Source organism: Tachyglossus aculeatus, chromosome 14 (assembly GCF_015852505.1).
Source record: "Tachyglossus aculeatus isolate mTacAcu1 chromosome 14, mTacAcu1.pri, whole genome shotgun sequence".
NCBI lineage: Eukaryota > Metazoa > Chordata > Mammalia > Monotremata > Tachyglossidae > Tachyglossus > Tachyglossus aculeatus.
The window spans coordinates 38,177,138-38,201,634 of NC_052079.1; the positions used below are offsets into that span (position 1 = coordinate 38,177,138).

The 24,497-nt window shown below is 43.7% G+C and overlaps 1 protein-coding gene across 2 annotated transcripts in view; it reads right to left on the reverse strand.

The window, feature by feature from the left end:
- The window catches only part of TMCC3 (transmembrane and coiled-coil domain family 3), a 63,357-nt gene extending 59,329 nt beyond the window's left edge, over positions 1 to 4,028 (reverse strand). For both annotated transcript variants that reach the window (XR_005453880.1, XM_038756503.1), the window contains exon 1: positions 3,906 to 4,028. Coding sequence is in view for 1 of the 2 variants with exons in the window: in XM_038756503.1 (XP_038612431.1) it covers positions 3,906 to 3,983 (78 nt within the window). In the remaining variant the exon portion in view is untranslated. The remainder of the gene's footprint in view (positions 1 to 3,905) is intronic.
- Positions 4,029 to 24,497: the final 20,469 nt, after the last annotated feature.

Below are 24,497 nucleotides of genomic sequence, written 5' to 3' on the forward strand. Positions count from 1 at the left end.
GGAGAACAAAACCAAACATACTAACAAAATAAAATAAATAGAATACATATGTACAAGTAAAATAAATAGAGTAATAAGTATGTACAAGCAATAAATATGTACAAGTGCAGGGGCAGGGTCCGGGCCAGAACATGGGCAAGGACAGGGGCAAGGGCAGGAGCAGGGACCGGGGCAAGACTAATAATAATAATAATAATAATGATGGCATTTGTAAAGCGCTTACTATGTGCAAAGCACTGTTCTAAGCGCTGGGGAGTTTACAAGGTGATCAGGTTGCCCCCCCGGGGGACTCACAGTCTTAATCCCCATTTTACAGATGAGGGAACTGAGGCCCAGAGAAGTGAAGTGACTTGCCCAAAGTCACACAGCTGACAATTGGAGGCGCCGGGGATCTGAACCCATGACCTCTGACTCCAAAGCCCGGGCTCTTTCCATTGAGCCACGCTCCTTCCCCTGAGTACTTCCCAAGCGCTTAGTACAGTGCCCTGCACACAGTAAGCGCTCAATAAATACGACTGAATGAATGAATAAGTAGAGACCGGGGAAGGGGCAAGAGCTGGGACCGGGGCAAGAGTACTTCGCGAGCGCTTAGTACAGTGCTCTGAACACAGTAAGTGATCAATGAACACAACTGAATGAATGAATGAACAATAATAATAATAATGATAATAATAATAGCATTTGTTAAGCGCTTACTATGTGCCAAGCGCTGTTCTAAGCGCTGGGGGGTTACAAGGTGATCGGGTTGTCCCATGTGGGGCTCACGGTCTTCAACCCCATTTTAATAATAATAATAACGATGGCATTTGTTAAGCACGTACTATGTGCCAAGCACTGTTCTAAGCGCTGGGGGGTTACAAGGTGATTGGGCTGTCCCACGTGGGGCTCACGGTCTTCATCCCCATTTTAATAATAATAATAATGGCATTTATTAAGTGCTTACTATGTGCAAAGCCCTGTTCTAAGCGCTGGGGGGATACAAGGTGACCAGGCTGTCCCACATGGGGCTCACGATCTTCATCCCCATTTTAATAATAATAATAATGATAGCATTATTAAGTGCTTAATATGTGCAAAGCACTGTTCTAAGCGCTGGGGGGATACAAGGTGATCAGGTTGTCCCACGTGGGGCTCACGATCTTCATCCCCATTTTAATAATAATAATAATGCCATTTGCTAAGCACCTACCATGTGCCAAGCACTGTTCTAAGCACTGGGGGGTTACGAGGTGATCGGGCTGTCCCACATGGGGCTCACGGTCTCCATCCCCATTTTAATAATAATAATAATGATGGCATTTGTTAAGCAAGTACCATGTGCCAAGCACTGTTCTAAGCGCTGGGGGGTTACAAGGTGATCGGGCTGTCCCACGTGGGGCTCACGGTCTTCATCCCCATTTTAATAATAATAACGATGGCATTATTAAGCGCTTACTATGTGCAAAGCACTGTTCTAAGCGCTGGGGGGTTACAAGGTGATCGGGCTGTCCCACGTGGGGCTCACGGTCTTCATCCCCATTTTAATAATAATAACGATGGCATTATTAAGCGCTTCCTATGTGCAAAGCACTGTTCTAAGCGCTGGGGGGGATACAAGGTGATCAGGCTGTCCCATGTGGGGCTCACGGTCTTCATCCCCATTTTAATAATAATAATGATGGCATTATTAAGCGCTTACTATGCGCAAAGCACTGTTCTAAGCACTGGGGGGGATACAAGGTGATCAGGTTGTCCCATGTGGGGCTCACGGTCTTCATCCCCATTTTAATAATAATAATGATGTCATTATTAAGCGCTTACTATGTGCAAAGCACTGTTGTAAGCGCTGGGGGGGATACAAGGTGATCAGGTTGTCCCATGTGGGGCTCACGGTCTTCATCCCCATTTTAATAATAATAATGATGTCATTATTAAGCGCTTACTATGTGCAAAGCACTGTTCTAAGCGCTGGGGGGGATACAAGGTGATCAGGTTGTGCCACGTGGGGCTCCCAGTCTTCATCCCCATTTTACAGCTGGGGGAACTGAGGCCTAGAGAAGTGAAGTGACTCGCCTAAGGTCACACAGCAGACACGTGGCAGGGCCGGGACTAGAACTCACGACCTGTGACTCCCAAGCCCGGGCTCTTGCCACTGAGCCACCCTGCTTCTCTAACGAATGAATGAATAAACGAATGAATGAGTGAGTAGAGACCAGGGCAGGGGCCTGAGAAAGGCCCTGAGCAGGGAGCATTCATTCATTCAATCGTATTTATTGAGCGCTTACTGTGTGCAGAGCACTGTACTAAGCGCTTGGGAAGTACAAATCGGCAACAGAGACGGTCCCTCTTCCAAAACGGGCTACCGACTTGTAGTTCCCAAGCGCTTAGTCCAGTGCTCTGCACACATTCATTCATTCAGCCGCATTTATTGAGCGCTTACTGTGTGCAGAGCACTGGACTAAGCGCTTGAAAAGTACAAGTCGGCAACATTCATTCATTCAATCGTATTTATTAAGCACTTACACTGTACTAAGCGCTTGGGAAGTCCAAGTTGGCAACGTATAGAGACGGCCCCTCCCCAACGGCGGGCTCACAGTCTAGAAGATGAGGGAGCACTGTACTAAGCGCTTGGGAAGTACAAGTTGGGCCCAAGCGCTTAGTCCAGTGCTCTGCACACAGTAAGCGCTCAATAAATACGATTGAATGAATGAATTGAATAAATATAGGGAGACGGTCCCTCCCCAACAACGGGCTCACAGTCTAGGAGATGAGGGAGCACTGTACTAAGCGCTGGGGAAGTCCAAGTTGGCAACGTATAGAGACGGTCTCTCCCCCAAAACGGGCTCACAGTCTAGATGAGGGAGCACTGTACTAAACGCTTGGGAAGTACAAGTTGGCAACATCTAGAGACAGTGCTCACAGTCTAAAAGGGGGAGACGGAGAACAAAACCAAACATACTAACAAAATAAAATAGAATAGATATGTACAAGTAAAATAAATAAATAAATCAATAGAGTAATAAATATGTACAAACATATATACATATATACAGGTGCTGTGGGGAAGGGAAGGAGGTAAGGTGAGGGGGATGGAGAGGGGGACGAGACTGTGAGCCCACTGTTGGGTAGGGACTGTCTCTCTATGTTGCCAACTTGGACTTCCCAAGCGCTTAGTCCAGTGCTCTGCACACTGTAAGCGCTCAATAAATACGATTGATTGATTGATTGACTTTTAGACTGTGAGCCCACTGTTGGGTAGGGACTGCCTCTCTATGTTGCCAACTTGGACTTCCCAAGCGCTTAGTCCAGTGCTCCGCACACAGTAAGCGCTGAATAAATACGATTGATTGATTGATTGATTGACTTTTAGACTGTGAGCCCACTGCTGGGTAGGGCCTCTCTATGTTGCCAACTTGGACTTCCCAAGCGCTTAGTCCAGTGCTCTGCACACAGTAAGCCCTGAATAAATACGATTGATTGATTGATTGACTTTTACACTGTGAGCCCACTCTTTTACACTGTGAGCCCACTGCTGGGTAGGGACTGTCTTTCTATGTTGCCAACTTGGACTTCCCAAGCGCTTAGTCCAGTGCTCCGCACACAGTAAGCGCTCAATAAATACGACTGACTGATTGATTGATTGACTTTTAGACTGTGAGCCCACTGCTGGGTAGGGCCTCTCTATGTTGCCAACTTGGACTTCCCAAGCGCTTAGTCCAGTGCTCTGCACACAGTAAGCGCTCAATCAATACGATTGACTGATTGATTGACTTTTAGACTGTGAGCCCACTCTTTTAGACTGTGAGCCCACTGTTGGGTAGGGACTATGTTGCCAACTTGGACTTGCCAAGCGCTTAGTCCAGTGCTCTGCACACAGTAAGCGCTCCATAAAAACGATTGATTGGGGTGGGGGGGGGGCGTCTTACCCGGCTCTTTCGGCGCTGGTGTCGGCCGGGGTCGGAGTAGGTCCGGTCCACGGGGAGGGCCGGGTCGCTGCCTGGCATGGTGGGGCCCTGGCAGCGGTGCCCGCCTGCCCTGGCACCGCCGAGGCTGCACAGGGCCGCGCTGCCCCGGGCGGAGGGTGGAGGGGGAGGAGGAGGAGGGGGAAGGGAGGAGGAGGAGGAGGAAGAGGAGGAGGAGGAGGAGGAGGAGGAGGGGGCACGGGAATGGGCACAGGAGAAGCTGGCACCGGCACAGGAGGAGGAGAAGGAGGAGGAGCGGGCACCACCGCTGCCCACCAGCCCCGCTAACGCCGGGCCTGCGCCGGGCGCCCCCTGCTGGCGCCCACCGGCACAGCCGGCCGGGGGAGGGAGGGGGCAGCGCCGAGCCACCACCCACTCAGTTAGAATCCTCATTCAATCAATCAATCAATCGTATTTATTGAGCGCTTACTATGTGCAGAGCACTGTACTAAGCGCTTGGGAAGTCCAAGCTGGCAACACATAGAGACAGTCCCTACCCAACAGTGGGCTCACAGTCTAAAAGGGGTGAGACGGAGAACAGAACCAAACATACCAACAAAATAAAATAAATAGGATAGAAATGTACAAGTAAAACAAATAAATAAATAAATAAACAGAGTAATAAATATGTACAAGCATATATACATATATACAGGTGCTGTGGGGAAGGGAAGGAGGTAAGGCGGAGAGGAAGGAGGGGGAGAGGAAAGAGGGGGCTCAGTGTGGGAAGGCCTCCTGGAGGAGGTGAGCTCTCAGCAGGGCCTTGAAGGGAGGAAGAGAGCTAGCTTGGCGGAGGGGCAGAGGGAGGGCATTACAGGCCGGGGGATGATGTGGGCTGGGGATCGACGGCGGGACAGTTGAGAACGAGGCCTAACGGTGAGGAGATTAGCGGCGGAGGAGGAGAGAAGGGAGGTGAGGTAGGACGGGGGGAGGTGATGGATGGACAGCCTTGAAGCCCAGGGTGTTCATTCATTCAACCATTCAACCGTATTTATTGAGCACTCACTGTGTGCGCAGCACTGTACCAAGAGCTTGGGAAGGCCAAGCTGGCCACTTATAGAGACGGTCCCTACCCAACAGTGGGCTCATCATCAATCGTATTTATTGAGCGCTTACTGTGTGCACAGCACTGGACTATGCGCTTGGGAAGGCCAAGCTGGCCACATATGGAGACGGTCCCTACCCAACAATGGGCTCATCATCAATCGTATTTATTGAGCGCTGACTGTGTGCAGAGCACTGGACTAAGCGCTTGGGAAGGACAAATTGGCAACATATAGAGACAGTCCCTACCCAACAGTGGGCTCACAGTCTAAAAGGGGGAGACACGACCAAACATACTAACAAAATAAAATAAATAGCATAGATATGTACAAGTAAAATAAATAAATAAATAAATAAATAAATAGAGTAATAAATATGTACAAACATATATACATATATACAGGTGCTGTGGGGAAGGGAAGGAGGTAAGATGGGGGGGATGGATAGTAATAATAATTGTGGTATTTGTTAAGTGCTTACTATGTGCCAGGCACTGTTCTAAGCACTGGGGTGGATATAAGCAAATTGGGTTAGACACAGTCCCTGTCCCAAATAGGGTTTACCATCTTAATCCCCATTTTGCAGATGAGGATTGTGAGCCCTATGTAGACAGGGACTGTGTCCAACCTGATTAACTTGTACCTACCCCAGCGTTTAGCACAGTGCCTGGCAAGTAGTAAACGCTTAACAAATACCATAAAAAAAAGACTGATTTTTGCTCCCATAGGCTGAAGGAGAAGCAGTGTGGCCTCGTAGAGAGAGAACAGGCCCAGGAGTCACAGGATCTGGGTTCTAATCCCGGTTCCTTCACTTGCCTGCTGTGTGATCTGGGGACAGTCACTCCACTTCTCTGTGCCTCAGTTACCTCATTTCTAACATGGGAATTAAGACTGTGAGCCCTTTGTGGGACAGGGACTGTGTCCAACCTGATTAGCTCGTATCTATCCCAGTATTTAGCCTGGTATATAAGTGCTTAACAAATACCGTTAAAAAAACAAAGGCTATGAAGAGATTTATCAGTCACTTAGAATAATAATAATAATAATGGTTATTATTATTATTATGGTACTTGTTAAGCGCTTACTAGAAAGTAAATGAGGCTGTATTGTAGCAGCTCTCAGTATATACTAAGAGTCTGTCTATTCTTCTCAATTCTATTCAATTAGTCCTCAGCAGTAGAATATGCTGCTCAAATATGGCTGACTCTGCAAAGACCCCCAAAATAAAGATGCTTATGCCAGGCTCCTTCTGGTCCCTCCACCCACTTTAAAGAGCACCTCAGCATTTCGAGCAGCCTGTGAGGTCACCACCTCGGCACAACTGTGCTAGATAACATTTGTTTCCACAGTTTGACTATTCAAGGGCACCAGGAGCCTCAGTTCCCCACCTGCCATGTATGAAGCAAAACAGACAGGGCTTTTAGAAACAGGAAATTCAAAATATCGACGTCCCTCGGTAGATTCGGTCTTTCTCGTCTTTCCTATTTCCGCTACTTCTGAGTTGCCGGTGCTGTGTTTTAGTTTAACCAAGCGTCAAATCAAGAATCGCATCATTTTAAAAGTACAAATTTCATACAAATATTCCTGGTCCACTTGAAAAGATACTGAACAGAACTGTATAATCCCCTGCTTCTAGCTCATATTAACACAACACTTGAATCTCCTACAGCCTGAGGAAGGGTCACCAGCAGACAGTGGCCTGGGGAAAGCCCATTTTGCCACCCATTCAAGGGGCGGGTGAGGTGACGGTGGTGCTTAAAACCCAGCAAAGGAACACTTCTGAACTTCCAAATTCTAATGTGACTTTCCGAGTCGCTTTCTTAAAAAGAAAATCTTGTGACTCTCTCACACACACACGCACACACACAAAGAAATGTCGGCATCACTTAGCAAAAAAATTGTGGTTTATAAATATTTAAGTTGTGTTATTCTCTCCATATGGACTGTTTTCAATAGAGAAATCCGGTGCCTATTTGCAATATACTGGAAATTGGAAAAATCTTTTCATGACATTTCAGGGAAGTATTGTGCCGGGATGAACCTCAGCATCCCATGAATCCCCTGACAAATCTGGCCAATTCCTTCTTAATGGGGAGCAGAGTAGGCAGGAAATTGTTACTGTCACCATTTCAGTTGCTCCACCATCCAAGAGCCAGTTCAATATTGGGCTTTAGAGAATGAGGTGGCACGTTTTGTGGCAGACGAGAAGGACACTGAGCTGGGCATGAAGAGATAGTGAGAAAGAGCTCAGTAATTCTCGGATGGCATTCTTCTCTTCCTCCTTCCTAGCCTTCCTCCAACTCTAGTCACCAGACTTGGTGCCATATCTAGTCTCCAACACCGCCTGGTTTCTCTGCCACATTTGGGGTTTGGGAAAGGTGGGGGAGAAGCGGTAAGGCCTACTGTCTCCCCTTCTAGAGTGTAAGTTCCTTACAGGCAGGGAATGTGTCTGCTAATTCTGTTGTATTCTACTCTCCCAAGTGCTTAGTACAGTGCTCTGCACATAGTAAGAGCTCAAAAAAAAATATTGTTTATTAAAGTTAAATAATTGCTAATATTATTAACTGATTGATAGTGGAAAGAGCATGGGCCTGGGAGTTGAGGGATCTAAATTCTAATCTCATCTCTGCTACACGCCTGTTGTGTGACATTGGGTAAGTCACTTAACCTCTCTGTGTCTCAGTTTCCTCAACTGTAAAACTGGCGGTAAAATACTTGTTCTCCCCACCATTTAGACCAAAAACCTTGTGTGGGACAGGGACTGTATCCAACCTAATTACCTTAACCACACAATTATACTCTCCTCTCCACTCACTAAGCTCTGAGCTGGCCGCTCAGCCCTAAAACAGGCTCTGAGTAAGTGAGTCAGTGAAATTTAACCCAACTGTGATGGCTCCTTAAAATTTCCTCAGGGCAACGGTCCCCTTTGGTGGCTCCTAAAATCAGCGCTGCCCCCAAAAATGAGTTTCTGACATTAGTATTATTGCATTTCGGCATGGCCTTTCCAGTAAGGATGCAAAGTATCATCAAGGGAAGATTGATAAATACCGGGCAGAAGGTTTAGAAGAATTGTCAAGTCACATGGGTGAGAAAATACTGCAGTTCAGGTACCGGGCCCAGCTGACATTTATGCATTTGCTTCGATAAATGGCATGGTGACAGAGATTTTTTTATTTTAAATGCTCTCTGAAAGGGAAAAAACGGGTATGTAAATGGGACAGTGGAGGGGTGGGAGAATGGGAGAGGTGGGGGAAAACAGAATGAATAAACCACTTATAAAGAGAAAGCAGCATTGGCTTGGGAATCAAAGGACCTAGTTTCTAAATCCAGCTCTGCCAACTGCTTGCTGTGTGATGTTGGGCGAGTCACTTAACTTCTCTGTGCTTCAGTTTCCTCAACTGTAAAATGGGGATTCACTACCTGGTCTCTCTCCCACTTGGACTGTGAGCTCCAGGTGAGACAGAGACGGTGTCCAACCTGACTGAGTTGTATGAAAGCGCTTAACAAATACCATAAAAATATAGAGCGCTTTTCCTTTCTCAAAGTTCAGCTTTTGGTACCTGCCCAGAGTGCTGTGCAATCAGTGAACCAAATCTCAACTTCTTTGACAGTCATAATTATAAGACTGGTTTTCAGGTGATGCTGAGTTATTCTGAAAGCTTTAGTTGTTATCAATGAAGAGTGCAAATGGATCATATAATAATCATAAAAACTCTAATTTGTACAAGGTCAGGGATTTTAAATCACTCTATAAACATTATTTGCTGAAGCAGTGCTATTATTTCCAGTTTACTGACAGGAAATTAAGGCCCAAAGCATTTAGTGACTTCACCAAGGTCAAATGAAATTCCATAGAAACACAGGGGAAAGAGCACAGTGAGGGATTTATAATGAAACAAAAATATGGTGGTGACTCTAAGCATCCTCTCTGAAGACAAACCTAAAGATTTCTCCAGCATTTTTGTATACCTTCTTACACTCTTATCCCAATTTTACAAGCAAAGCTACACATTTCTTGACTGCATTTTTCAACCCCAGGATTTTTACTGAGTATGAGTTCAGTTCTGCCCTGCTTTTATTCATTCATTCAATTGTATTTATTAAGCCCTTATTGTGTGCAGAGCACTGAACTAAGAGCTTGGGAAAGTACAATACAACAAAAAACAGGGACATTCCCTGACCACAGTGAGCTCACAGTCTAGAGTTTTAAAGGATGTATATATTCAGGTAGATGAAACTGTACTGAGTGATGTCCCAAACTATATCATAACAGTCATTTGGGTGAGTTTACATTAACCACATTCATAGATCAATGATATTTACCAAGTGCTGTGTACTGAGCATGAACTAAGCACTTGGGAGAGAACACCACAATAGAGTTGGTAGACATTTTCCCTGCTCACAACTAGCTTAACAGCCTAGAGCGGTAGACAGACATTAAAATGAATTATCAATATGCACGTAGTGCCGTTGGGCTGAAGGTAAGATGACTATCAAGTGCTTAAAGGGCACAGATCCAAGTGCCCAGCTGAAGTAGAGGAGAGTAAAAGAGAGCTTAATCAGGGAAGGCCTTTTCGAGGAGATGTGATTTTAGTAAGGCTTTGAAGGTGGGGAGTGTGGTGGCCTGTCTGGTATGAAGAGGGAGGATTTGGGCAAGAAATCACAAGAGCAGTGAGCAGATTGATGTTAGTGTAGTGAAGAGCTGTGAAGGCAGAACTGACACGATTTGGTGAGAGATTGACGATGTGGGTTGAATGAGAGAGTTGAGCAGAGGATAATGCCAAGATTATGGGCTTGTGAGGCAGAGAAGAGAGTTAATTCTGCAGAATTGAATTGTCACTCCCCTCAAAATAGGAAAGGTTTGTGATTTCTTGAACATCAGTTCCAAATACAAAACTACGATTTCCGCACAATTTCCATATCAAGATATCTAACATGCACTTTGAAGTGGGAAAAAGACAAAGAATTACATGAAGGACCAGAGCTTGTACCAAGAAAACCAAATCCAGACGTTGATTAAAGAGCATATTAGACTGACATTATAACATTATAAGGGACCTACTTAGAAGATGTCCTTTTACTATGCTCCATGAAGCTAATTTTGCAACTCAGTGAGATTAAGCAATGAATTAATTCAGTCAAACACAGTGCAGGGAGATCAGGAATTCCAGGAATGATGTTCAGACCAGTCTATTTTTCCTAGTTTGAGCTTGCTATTTCAATTCAACTTTCAGTTAGTTCCTTATTGTTGGCCTCAAAATCCATCTAAATGGAATTTCTTTCTAGTTTAACACCTCAACCTCTACACCTCTACACCTAACAACTCTACCCTGGCCTACATGGGGAAACATTGTTAAATAAGACAAACCCCAGTTTTAAGCCCTTCCCTTAGAATCGGGCATGTAAACACAGTACTAAGTACAGTGCTAAGTGCTTAAATGCAGGGATAAGTGCTTAGTACAGTATTCTGTACATAGTAAGAGCTCAGTAAATATCATTGATTGAACAGAGCACCCAATTTCGACCATTCAGAGCAAATGATTTTGTTTCCTGCAGATGGGATACACATAGTCTTTGCCTTCACCACCATTCGACTGTCAAGAGGCTAAGTCAGAGTCTCCCAATATAGGACACATATTGGCCAGGAACAGAAACCTCATCTTTGATACTGAAAAATGCTTTCAATCAGGCCATAAAGGCATCAAATAAAATGATCTTTCAGGTGAGTTGGTTTTCCTGTTTGAAATTAAGCCTGACGGAGTTTTCTAATTACCACGGCTCACTGCTTTTAAACAAGGGCTTGGTCCCTTCACCTGACTGCCTGTTTGATCCCGCAGTGAACTCATAAAGCTGATACTGTGACTTCACAAACCCATGAATGCACTTACTCTGTGAGTCAAGGAGAGTGGGGGATGATTTATGTGAAAATGCAGAAAAAAAGAATGTTCAAAAAATGAACACTGCTTAGCATACAATATGTGCTTAATAAATGCTACTACTACTACTAATACGCTACTAAATTTAATTTTGTGGAAAATGTTTCTTCTCTCTATGTGCTCCTTTAAACATCTCTTTAAATTCACATAAAGGTAGTTATAAATAAATAATCCCCTCAAAATAAGTAATGGGATGGTAAGATCCAGTGAATGAATTTAATAATAGATTTAATTCGGTAAATTTCAGTCTGTCTCAGAGCTCTTATCCTGCTACACACATCATCATCATCATCATCATCATCAATCGTATTTATTGAGCGCTTACTATGTGCAGAGCACTGTACTAAGCGCTTGGGAAGTACAAATTGGCAACATATAGAGACAGTCCCTACACAACAGTGGGCTCACAGTCTAAAAGGGGGAGACACACATGGGTTACATGAGTTGCTAGTGGAATGAAAAAAATGAAAGGAGGGAAGGGAGGGAGAATGGAGGGAAGAAGGAGGCTAAGATGGTCTCTAGACTGTAAACTCACAGTGGGCAGGGAAGTTGCCTACCAACTCTGTTATACTGTACTCTCCCAAGCGCTTAGTACAGTGCTCTGCACACAATAAGCATTCAATAAATACCACTTGGTTGAAGGAGAAAGGAGGGAGAGAAGGCAAAAGCAAGGGAGAAAATGAATTTCAATATGTAAGTTTACTAGACTGGAACTACAAGATAATGGCCACGTTAAGGAATGCTATGAAAACTTCCCAGCAAGTCCTCTGGGGACACAAGGTTAACAAGACATCCATGCAAGAGCACTTTGCTATGGGCAGGTGAGACAGTTGTGAACTTGTTTCTAAAAGTGAAGGTAGAGAACCTGGGTTCTAAGCCCAGTTCTGCCACATCTGCTGTGTGACCTTAGGCACATCTCAACTTTCTGTGCCTCCGTTACCTCATCTGTAAGACTGTAAGTCCCATGTGGGACATGGAAAACGTCCAACCTAATTAGTTTGTATCTACCCCAGTGCTTAGTAATCATTCATTCATTCAAGCGCTTAGTACAGTGCCCTGCACACAGTAAGCGCTCAATAAATACGATTGAATGAGTGCATTCATTCATTCAATCGTATTTATTGAGTGCAGAGCACTGTAACTAAGCGCTTGGGAAATACAAGTGGACAACATATAGAGACAGTCCCTACCCAACAACAGGCTCACAGTCTAGAAGGGGGAGACAGACAGACAGCAAAACAAAACATGTAGACAGGTGTCAACACTGTCAGAATAAATAGAATTATAGCTACATGCACATCATTAACAAAATAGAGTAGTACCACTCGGTAGAGGGACAATGCAAGATCCAGAACAAAATCTCGCATTTGGAACTCATAATCTCCTGCTACCTAGGTGTGTGCAATGTGAATGATACAAATAATTCGCAATAGAATACAAACGGCTACAATTACTGTAGTTGGATTATTTGCATATAATAATAATAATAATAATGGCATTTATTAAGCACTTACTATGTGCAAAGCACTGGTCTAATCGCATATGTATATCCATACTCTGTGTATCCACGTCTCTATTTCCCCCATCAGTAGAATGTAAAGGCAGGAACAGATGTTTTTTTCAGAATTAACATTTTGTAGCATGCATATGTGGGCAAGAAATTGATACGTATTATTGGGTGATACTATTCTTTCAAAACAGCTCTGAGAAAAGTGCATAAAGCCAGGGAATGCATTTTATTGATTTTTTTTTTTTTTTGCTAGGCTAAAACTAGAATCTACTCTTCAGGAACCAAAGCCTGCCAATTTCTTGTAGTTTGTAGTAATTTCAAAGAACCTCAGACGTGCATTTCAAACAGATGGCGGCCCAGCACAAACAAGTTTCTTTCTACTCCACCCTCACTGTAATAAATATTTATATTGTTCCTGTTAAATTATTACCAAAGCTGCTGATTAGGATTATTTTGCTCTCTTTTGGATGCAATGTGTGAATTTCAGGATACTTGCCAAATACGGGTTCAAAAGAAAACCTCAGCAAAGCAGCCCAAGGACAGTGCTTTGCAAAATGAAAGTATCATTTTCAAGTGGAGATATAGTTTTACTCACAGAATTACCAGTACTTTGCCCTAGATTAGGAAGAAATAGAAACAGGAGAGCAACTATTCAACCACTCACATCCTCACTCAGCCTCATACGTCAATGAATCAATCAATGGCATTAACTAAGCATTTATTGTGTGCAGAGCACTGTAAGAAGGGCTTGGGAAAGTACAATACAATAGAGTTGGTGGACATGATCCCTGCCCACAAGGATCCTACAGTCTACAGGACCGACAGAAAACTCCCACATGGGGATCACAGACTCAAACCCCATTTTACAGATGAGGTAACTGAGGCACAGAGAAGTGAAGAGACTTTCTCAAGGTCAACTGGCAAAATCTAATCCCAAATGGAGGAGCCCAGATTAGAACCCATGACCTTATGATTCCCAGGACCATGCTGTATCCACTCTCTATGCTGCTTCTCATATAGAAGTGCATGTTCTCATTCATTCATTCGATCATATTTATTGAGCGCTTACTGTGTGTAGAGCAATGTAATAAGTGCTTGGAAAGTATACTTCAGCAATAAAGAGAAACAGTCCCTGCCCACACCGGGTTTACAGTCTAGAAGAGGGGAGACAGACATAAAAACAAGTAAATAGGCATCAATATAAATAGAATTATAAGTATATGCACATCAAAACAAGTAAACAGGGAACAATATAAATAAATAGAATTATAGATATATACATCTATGTACGGCCTACTGGATAGAGAACAGGCCTGGGAATCAGAAGGTCATGGGTTCTAATCCCGGCTCTGCCACCTGTCTGCTGTGTGACCTTGGGCAAGTCACTCCACTCCTCTGGGCCTCAGTTACCTCATCTGTCAAATGGGGATTGACACTGTGAGTCCCACATGGAACAGGCACATGGCAAACCTGATTTGCTTGTATCCATCCCAGCACTCAGTACAGCACCTGGCACAAAGCAAGAACTTAACTAATACGATAATTATTATTAAATATATAAGTGATGTGGGTGTACCTCAATGTTGTTTATCCTTCCATCAGCCCATTGCCTAAATCCTCCCTCTGGCCTGGCATTCCCTCTCTCTTCATTTCCGACAGTCCACTACTCTCTCCACCTTCCAAGTCCTCCTAAAATCACATCTCCTCCAAGAGGCTTCACTTGACGAAACCCTTATTTTCCCTACCTGCCTTCCCCTCTTGCATCTTTTATGCACCTGGATCTGAACCTCTCACGCATTTGATACTCACCCCATCCTCAGCCAACAACATTTATGTTCATATCTTTACACTCTGCCATTTCCCCTAGCTGTAATTTATCTTAAAGTCTGTCCCTCCCCCCCCACCCCTTGAATGTAAGCTCCCTTTGGGCAGGGATTATGTCTATCAAGCATATTGTGTTGTAGTTTCCCAAGCACTTAGTAGAATGCTTTACACACAGTAAGAGGTCAATAAATATCACTGATTGAGTGAGTGAATCAGTAAGTGAGTGACTAAACCCATGTAAAAAGATCTCCAGGGTCTGGTCTAACCTGGTCACGGTTAGTCTTCCTGGCAGGACTTCAATTTGAGGCACCAGTCCAGGACAGACTCGATTTAAAAATATAGATCTGGAACAAATGTGGGGCATTCTGTTTGCATGGGGAGCAAGGAGAGCCAAAGTTACTATTTTCCTTCCTTCTGCATTCCTCCTCCCCATAATATTCATTTCTTCCTGACCACTTGGTGTAATCACCTAAATATTCATATTGTTCTACCATGAGGACAAGCACATGCTAACTATAGTTCAAACAAGTTTATTTTCCAATGTTATTTCATCGACTCAAAGTGGTATTTGCCTGCTCGCCATTACAGAAACCAGAATTTTTAGATAATGGGACTCCAGTACCACTTATTTTAAGACATCTTACAGCGGCTTGATGCCTATAGTAGATTTGAGGGAATTATGCCACTCCTTAAGCAAATACGCACCCTCTAGTAACCATTTTTTCCTTGTTGCCCACATAGGATTTGAGATTGACTGCGTTGCTTAAGTCAACTATTTCTTTGAATTGTTTTGCATTGATTGCAACTTCCGCCCTCATAGAGGAGTTTGTGACTCTCTATGGGATTTAACTTTCTTTTCTCTCCTTGCAAATGGTGGGGTCCACGGCTTTATGAGAAGGGAGAGTACAAGAATGGTCAACAGAGATGTTCCATGATGATAATGATGACGATGGTATTTGTAAATCAATCAATCCTATTAATTGAGTGCTTTCTGTGTACACAGCACTGCACCAAGCACTTGGAAGAGTACAATATTAACAGAGTTGGCTGACCGACATCGAGCTTACGGCCTAGAGGAGGAGACAGACATTAATATAAATAAATAAATTATGGATACGTATATAAGTGCCGTGGAGCTGCGGAAGGGGTGAATAAAGGGTGCAAATCCAGGTGTAAGGGCAATGCAGAAGGGAGTGGGAGAAGAGAAAATGAGGGCCTAGTTGGGAGAGGCCTCTTAAGGCCTCCTTATTAAATGCTTATTATGTGTGAAGCACTGTACTGAATGCTACGGTAAATATAAGATAATTGGGTCAGACATAAATCCTTGTTCCTCTTCTATTCACTGGTTCACAGTTTAAGTAAGCCTAAATTCTCACAGGTTTTAAATAGCCCTTTTTCTCCAACATACTGCATTTAGATTCTCAGGGTATTGACTGGAGCAGAGGATCCGGAGATCAGAAGGGCCATGAAGGAGCATTGGGTTAAGGAAGTTATTTTAGCAATGCTGGTGAAATTTCCATCTTTTCTCAATTTGCTTTGCTGATAGAGATAGCTTTTGCTGAAAGCTTCACATATCATTGCACATTTGAATACAAGGTTTACAATGCTTTCCAGTTGGGTTTTTAGATTGCTTTTATGCTCAGCTCCAAATCTACTCGAAACCAGGGATTTTAGAGAAAGCCTTTCTAAGGGGAAAAAAAAATCCCTTCATTTAAAATGACTTTGCAGAGACTGTAAAGAGAAGGACTTTGCAGACAGATTCAGTATTCAGTCCTGAACTTTCTGCGAGATTTGCTGCTCAGAATCATGTTCCCTTGAAATGCTTGAAGGCTAATTGGGCCTTTTAAAGCACTCATCAGACTTCCATTCATTTCTGCATGCCTCCAGGGTATTCGTTCCCGTAGCTAAGGGCCTACAGTAGGCAATATTCTAAATCCTATAAATTGAATATTTTAAAACACAATTCCTTAAGGCAAGATCTCAGGTGGAGGGGGGGAGAGAGAGAGAGAGAGGGAGAGTAACACAATTGTTATGTAGGCTACTTTATTTCCTACATACATTTCTGCAATTAGTTTTTAATCTGAAAAACAGGACTGAGGGAAGGAAGGTGGGAGATGGTGACGGGGGGGTGAATGTGCAACTACTCTAGGCCCTGAGCCAAAGAGAGATTGGCATTGTCCAAGGAGAGGGTCACTGCTGACTGCTCTGCCTGGGCAGGAATTCAGGTCTAGTGATAGTGCTGCCCTGGACCATCATCATCATCATCATCATCCATCGTATTTATTGAGCGCTTACCGTGTGCAGAGCACTGTACTAAGCGCTTGGGAAGTACAAGTTGGCAACATATAGAGACAGTCCCTACCCAACAGTGGGCTCACAGTCTAAAAGGGGGAGACAGAGAACAAAACCAAACATACTAACAAAATAAAATAAATAGAATAGATATGTACAAGTAAAATAAATCAATAAATAGAGTAATAAATATGTACAAACATATATACATATATACAGGTCAACACCAGGGGAAGAAGGCAGCAGAACTGGGAACACTGGGACAATGCAGTTTAAAAGGGCGGGGTATCCTCCAGCTCAAGGGCAACTACACCAGCCTAGTAAGACTTAATAATAATGACAATAATAATAATAATAGTATATGTTAAGCATTTACTATGTGCCAAGCACTGTTCTAAGCACTGGGGTAGACGCAAGGTAATCAGTTTGTCCCACGTGGGGCTCACGGTCTTCATCCCCATTTCACAGATGAGGAAACTGAGACACGGAGAAATTAAAGGATTTGTCCAAGGTCACACAGCAGACAAGTGGCAGAGGCAGGATGAGAACCCAGGTCCTCTGATTCCTAGGCCCAGGCTTTTCCCATTAGGTGGGAGAAGCAGCGTGGCTCGGTGGAAAAGAGCATGGGCTTTGGAGTCAGAGGTCATGGGTTCAAATTCCGGCTCCACCACTTGTCAGCTGTGTGACTTTGTGCAAGTCACTTAACTTCTCTGTGCCTCATTCCCTCATCTGTAAAATGGGGATGAAGACTGTGAGCCCCACGTGGGACAACCTGATCACCTTGTATCCCCCCCCAGCGCTTAGAACAGTGCTTTGCACATAGTAAGCGCTTAATAAATGCCATTATTATTATTATAGGTTTTCAAAGGCCAGACTGGGCAGACACACCCCAGGCAGATTCTACTGAGGTTTATATTTCCAAGTACCCGGAAATTTGCAATGCAAATTTTGAGTACAAAAGGTTTCCGGGGCAGCAAAGAGATACGTCTAGAAGAGTGTAGAGTAGTGCAGAATGCATGGTATTTAAACCTATGCAAGGACACAAAGTCATTTATATTCTTTGGGATAGTCTGTGGGGAAAAAAAACTTCATCAAAATCTGGAAGTACTGGCATAACTAATATGTTCTTTTTTTATGATTTCCAGCTGAAATACACTGTGTCCTTAAATCTCTTACTTGACAATCAATCAGTCGTATTCATTGAGCGCTTACTGTGTGCAGAGCACTGTACTAAGCGCTTAGGAAGTACAAGTTGGCAACATATAGAGACAGTCCTAACACTGCTAAAGAGCAATGAGTTGATGATCTAGCTGGGCAGATCACTTAAGGTACAGTGCTAACGGTCTGACTCAAACCCAGAGCACCTTTTCAGACAGGAATTAAGTCACCAAGAGCCGAGGGCCACCAGGACTACGACGTACTGACACTAGCCCCAGCTCATCACTCCATACCCAGCCTTTAATGTCGCTTTGCTCACTGTGGAAGCCTTTTTTGGATGGCAATGGCACGCAGCAGGATGGCTATGCAGCTTCTGTCCAGTTGTCCAGTGAGCTGAACAGGGGTGGGAACCACAAACGGAGACCAAAGAATCAGAGAATCAAAGAAGACAGACCTTAGACAATGTGTGCACTGGCTGTGCCCAGCTGGAAGTCTGCTGAAGCAGACAGGCCAGCCTGGTGTTGAGCAATTAAGAATGGGGTGATTTTGGAATAGAAGCTTTGAGAAGGTCGCGGTAGCAATACGTTGAATGGAAAACGGTGGGTTGCAAATAATAATAATAAGGATGGCATTTATTAAGCAGTTACTATGTGCAAAGCACTGTTCTAAGTGCTAGGGAGGTTACAAGGTGATCAGGTTGTCCCACGTGGGGCTCACGGTCTTAATCCCCATTTTACAGATGAGGAAACTAAGGCACAGAGAAGTTAAGTGACTTGCCCAAAGCCACACAGCTGACAAGCGGCAGAGCCGGCATTTGAATCCATGACCTCTGACTCCCAAGCCCGCGCTCTTTCCACTGGGCCACGCTGCTTCTACAGCATGGATTAAGACTGTGAGCCCCAATTCAAACATGGACTGTGTCCAACCTGATTATCTTGCACCTCCCCCAGTGCTTAATACAGTGCCTGGCACCCAGTAAGTGCTTAGCAAATACCATAACAAAGAAGCCCCCCTTCCAAAAAAGACAAATAAATCCTCAGACAAGGCCACTGTGACTGTGAGAATGCCATATTCTTCCTATCACGTGGGCAGTGTTTATAGGGGCACATCATACTACTTTAGACTTCTATTCCCCACTCTACTTCTGATCTATGCTTTGAAACCGTTAGTCACCTGAAGAGAAAATGCCATTCTTCAAAGCAATGTTGGAACCTCACCTAGTAATAAAAATACCTGGAATTTCTATAAATTCTTTCCCTTGGAGAACTTAAAGCACTCTCATATATTAGCTACCCCTCCCTAGGGTGAGAGGCAACATTATTCTCAGGGTATAAATGGGGAGACTGAGACAGATAAATTGAATCTCTTTTGACTGTAAGGTTGCTGTGGGCCGAAAATGTTTCTACCAACTCTGTTGTGTTGTACCCTCCCAAGCTCTCAGTGCAGTGCTCTGCACATAGAAAGTGCTCAATAAATGTCATTTTTAATTTAGCTCCTGGCCACAAAGTTACTAATAGAACCCAGGTCTTTTCTCCTCTAACCCAGCGACCAACTGCCTGCCAGTACAATGGAATGATTCTAATGGCCAAAGTTCCCAGGAAATATTTTTTACTAAAAATATAAAGATTGTAACAGTGTCTGCACCATCAAATTCAATCAAGTTGGCATAAATTGTATCTTCAGCCTAAGAACGCATTTTCAGAGCATTTCACAATCACTCTACCTTGTTTTTCTCCTCAAATAAATAGCAAAGTAAGAAAATGAAAAGTGCTGAGGGGCACTTGCTATTCCCCTCAAAGCTAAATATACTGTTTAAACCTGCGGAGGCCTAATTTCTAGAAAATGTGGAAAGGGATGTTTTACTATTGTTTGGTAGACTTTTCTTTCTCTCTTCTTTATGGATGCTGCAGCATGCATGCAGTAGTTACTGAGTCCCCACTGTGAGCAGAACATTAAGCCTGGAGTTAAAATAATTCATAGGAAGTATAGGGATGGGGACAGAGGCTATGTCCAACCTGATTATCTTGTACCTATCCTAAAGTTTAGTACAAGTGCCTGGCATATAGTACATGCTTAACAAATACCAAAGTCTAATAATCTGACAGGTCCAGCTGGGGTTCTGTTTCCAGTTCTGCCACTGGCCTGCTGTGTGCCCTTGAGCAAGTCATGAAACCTCTCTGGGCCTTAGTTTCCCCCATTGGTAAGGTGGAAAGACTATTTCCCCCTACCTCACTAAGGATAAAATGAGATAATTAATGTGAAGATGCTTTGGAAAAACAAGAAGGCTATAAAAATTCCAAGTATTATTCACAAACAATCCTGCTTCCTCAGAATGATCAGGCACTGTTGAGAACTTAGTCTTCCGAGAACTTAAATGAGCTAAGGGGAGGTGATTCTCCACTTCCTATTATGATCTCTTTATCTGTCAGATATACTCCCCTTTTTGACATGCCTGCTGAGCTCTTGCACTATGTACTGTATTTGCTTTTAGACTGCAATTTGTCTTTCTGAGTGAAGGGCAAAAGCCACCGGTAAATTGTGCAGAAGCTCAGGTGAATTTTTACTGTGTTCCCATTGTTTAGCTTCTATTTCCTTTTCTGCTATAATTTTCTGGGTATGAGGAAGGCTTCTGTGCCCCTGTTGCCTAAGGGGGAATTGAAAGGCACATAATGGTGGCATCAAAACAAGAACAAAAGACACAGGCCTTGCATCAGGTAATTTATGTCTGGCACATCGGGATCAAGCAGGAAGAGAAGCGGCTGATAAAGAACTGGAAATCACTGTGCCAAATAAATACAGCAAAGAAGGAGCATGAAAAGGGCCCAGAGGCAGCCCAGGAAAGATGGGAAAACTGACAGCGGAGCTTGGGTCCACTCCCTCATCGAAAGGTCAAATGATAGCAAGGGAAGCTGAAGAATAAAGCCTTAAGTAGGTGAGGATTTTCCCCCAACGTAAAAATGGCTGTTTTCTGAATCCCAAGGAAGACGTGCACCATTGTGCTAAACACCTTTTTATGGTATTTTGTTAAGTGCTTATTATGTATTCAAATCCCGGATCCGCCACTTGTCAGCTGTGTGATTTTGGGCAAAACACTTAACTTCTCCCACTTGTCAGCTGTGTGATTTTGGGCAAGACACTTCACTTCTCTGTACCTCAGTTACCTCATCTGTAAAATGGGGATGAAGACTGTGAGCCCCATGTGGGACAACCTGATCACCTTGTAAACTCCCCAGCGCTTAGAACAGTGCTTTGCATATAGTAAGTGCTTAATAAATGCCATTATTATTTTTATTATTATTATTATGTATTAAGTGCTGGGGTAGATAGATATAAATTAATCAGGTTGGACACAGTCCCTGTCCCACATGGGGCTCAAAGCCTTAATCCCGCTTTTACAGATGAGGTAACTGAGGCTCTGAGAAGTTATGAGTTATGAGAAGTTGCGTGGCTTAATGGCAAGAGCATGGGCATGGGACTCAGAGGACATGGGTTCTAATCCCGCTCTGCCACAAGTCTGCTGTGTGACCTTGGGCAAGCCACTTAACTTCTCCGTGCCTCAGCTACCTCATCTGTAAAATGGGAATTAAGGCTAGGAGCCCCATGAGGGACAACCTCACTATTTTGTATCTACCCCAGTGTTTAGAACAGAGCTTGGCACATAGTAAGTGCATAACAAATACCATAATAATAATTAAGGGACTCACCCGAGGTCACACAGCCGACAACGGGCGGAGTCAGAATTAGAACTCGGGTCTTTCTGATTCCCAGATGCATGCTTGGACACCAAAGTTTTTCCTGGGAGGTACTTGGGAGGTACCAAAGAAAGAAGTGACATGTTCCCTGCCCAGTGGAAGGGGACACTCCAAGGGGGAAGAGAGACATCAAAATAGACCATTGAAGATATACACACCACTTGGCGAAGGGAGTTGACCACGACGTCTCAGAACAGACAGTACCTACAATAGAATCTACCCTGAAGCCTCAATAAATACAACTGATTGATTGATTAATCTTCTCCCTCTGAAATTCAATGACATCTGCTGAAAGTTTCTGGTCAGGGCTGGGAGGAAATGCCTGCTTTCTCTTAAGCACAGTATGCCCTACAACCCCCAGTGAAGATCACCTCTGAATTCACCTTTATCCCTTCTTGTTGATGACCAACTCTGAAATGCAGCATGAAATAATAATAATAATAATAATAATAATGGTATTTGTTAAGCGCTTACTATGTGCAAAGCACTGTTCTAAGTGCTGGGGAAGATACAAGGTTATCAGGTTGTCCCACATGGGGCTCACAGTCTTAGTCCCCATTTTACAGATGAGGGAACTGAGGTCCAGAGAAGTTAAGTGACTTGCCCAAAGTCACACAGCTGACAAGTGGCAGAGCTGGGATACGAACCCATGACCTCTGACTCCAAAGCCCATGATCTTTCCACTAAGCCACAGCTGCTTCTCAAATAGAGAACCAGTGTGGTCTAGTGGATAGAGCCAGAGAGTCGGAAGGACCTGGGTTCTAATCCTGGCTCCACCACTTGTCTACTGTATGACCTTGGGCAAGTCACATCACTCCTCTGTGCTCAGTTACCTCATCTGTAAAATGGGGATTAAGACTGTGAGTCCCAAGTTATATCGATCCCAGAAAGTAGACCTGTGTCTGGCACATAGTAAGTGGTTAACAGATAGCATTTTTAAAAATTGGAATCCACATCCACTTTTTCCCCGGGAAAAAGAGTATACAGACATTATTGGAAGACCTCCCCTTTCTCTGATTGTCAGTTTGTCTAGTTCTTGTTTATCTCCTATGGAAAACTTGTTTCCAGAAAAGGATTTCCTCCCTTTGTGTGTCTGCATTCAAAGTCCTTTGGTGTTTATTTTTGTTTCCACCTCCCCACTCCATGGATTCCTTGCTGTTTCAAGGTCCCGATGTTGCATTACAAATCCTCAGACGGAGCAGGGCCTGAAGCCAAAGGGGGGTATTTTGACTGAAACATTTTCGTTCTTCTCTAGGGATTTTTAGGTTTGGTTTTTTTTTTTTTTTTTACCAAGAATGACTGGGGTCAGCTCCCAATTCTCCCTTCCTTCCTTCCTTTTTCCCACCTCTTAAATGTAAGAGTTCAACTCAGTCAAGGGTATAAGCCTGCCATAGCTGTGTGTTAGTGGAACATTAAAAAAAAAAAAATCCAAGGTTTTCATACAATGCGGCACTTTGGTGAAGCATTTAATCAATCAATCAATCAATCGTATTTATTGAGCGCTTACTATGTGCAGAGCAGTGTACTAAGCGCTTGGGAAGTACAAATTGGCAACACATAGAGACAGTCCCTACCCAACAGTGGGCTCACAGTCTAAAAGGGGGAGACAGAGAACAGAACCAAACATACCAACAAAATAAAATAAATAGGATAGAAATGTACAAGTAAAATAAATAAATAAATAAATAAATAAATAAATAGAGTAATAAATACATACAACCATATTTAAAAATGATCAGATCCTATCCTCCCAGAGCCAAAGGGGATTTCTCAAGTTCTTTTCTCTCCACCCACCAGAGAGGAAAGCAGCATGACCCAGTGGAAAGAGCAGGGAGCTGGAAGTCAGAGGACTTGAGTTCTAATCCTGACTCTGTCACTTACCTGTGTGTGACCTTTCGTGGTCATAAGAAGACTTCTCATTCCCATAGCTCTTTGATCTGATGATTTCAAAGCATCTATAGACTTCAATTAGTTGAGGCTTTGTGTGCCCCGTGAGAGATGTAGTACTCTACTTATTTATAGATGGGTAAACTGAGGTAAAAGGGGTTAAGAGATTTGATCCAGGAGACAAAGTGCCTCAGTGGCAAATAAATCTGACATTCCAACTCTAGTGGGGGAATGAGTCAGGTAGGGACAGAATTCCTGGCAAGGGCCTTTCTCTGGGAATTTATTTATTTATTTTTTTAGGGTATTTGTTAAGTGCTTGCTATGTGCCAGGCACTGAACTAAGTGCTGGGATAGATACAGCTAATCAGGTTGGAGACAGTTCATTTACCACATGGGGCTCACAGTCTTAGCACAGTGCTCTGCACGGGGTAATCTCTCAATAAATGCCATTTATTGATTGATTTTTACAGATGAGGGAACTGAGGCACAGAGAAGTTAAGTGATTTGCCCAAGGTGCTGCAGCAGAATCTCCATGCCATGAGTTAAACTTGGGGTTGAAAAGAGTGTAGCGGGTTGGGACACCAAGTGCTCTTAGGAGTTGCAATGCCAGGACTACCATCCATAAAGGAAAACCCATCTAATAATAATAATTATGATATGTGTTAAGTGCTTACTATGTACCAGGCACTGTATAAAGCGCTAGGGTAGTTACAAGCAAATCACGTTGAACACAGTCTCTGTCCCATGTGGGGATCGTAATCTCAATCCCCATTTTTACAAATGACGTAACTGAGGTCCAGAGAAGCGAAGTGACTTGCCCAAGGTCACACAGCAGAGAAGCAGCGTGGCTCAGTGGAAAGAGCGTGGGCTTTGGAGCCAGAGGTCATGGGTTCAAATTCCGGCTCCGCCAATTGTCAGCTGTGTGACTTTGGACAAGTCACTTAACTTCTCTGTGCCTCAGTTACCTCATCGGTAAAAATGAGGATTAAGATTGTGAGCCCGCCCCCCGTGGGACAACCTGATGACCTTGTAACCTCCCCAGCACTTAGAACAGTGCTTTGCACACAGTAAGCACTTAATAAATGCCATCATTATTATTATTATAGGAGAAGCAGCGTGGCTCAGTGGAAAGAGCCCGGGCTTTGGAGTCAGAG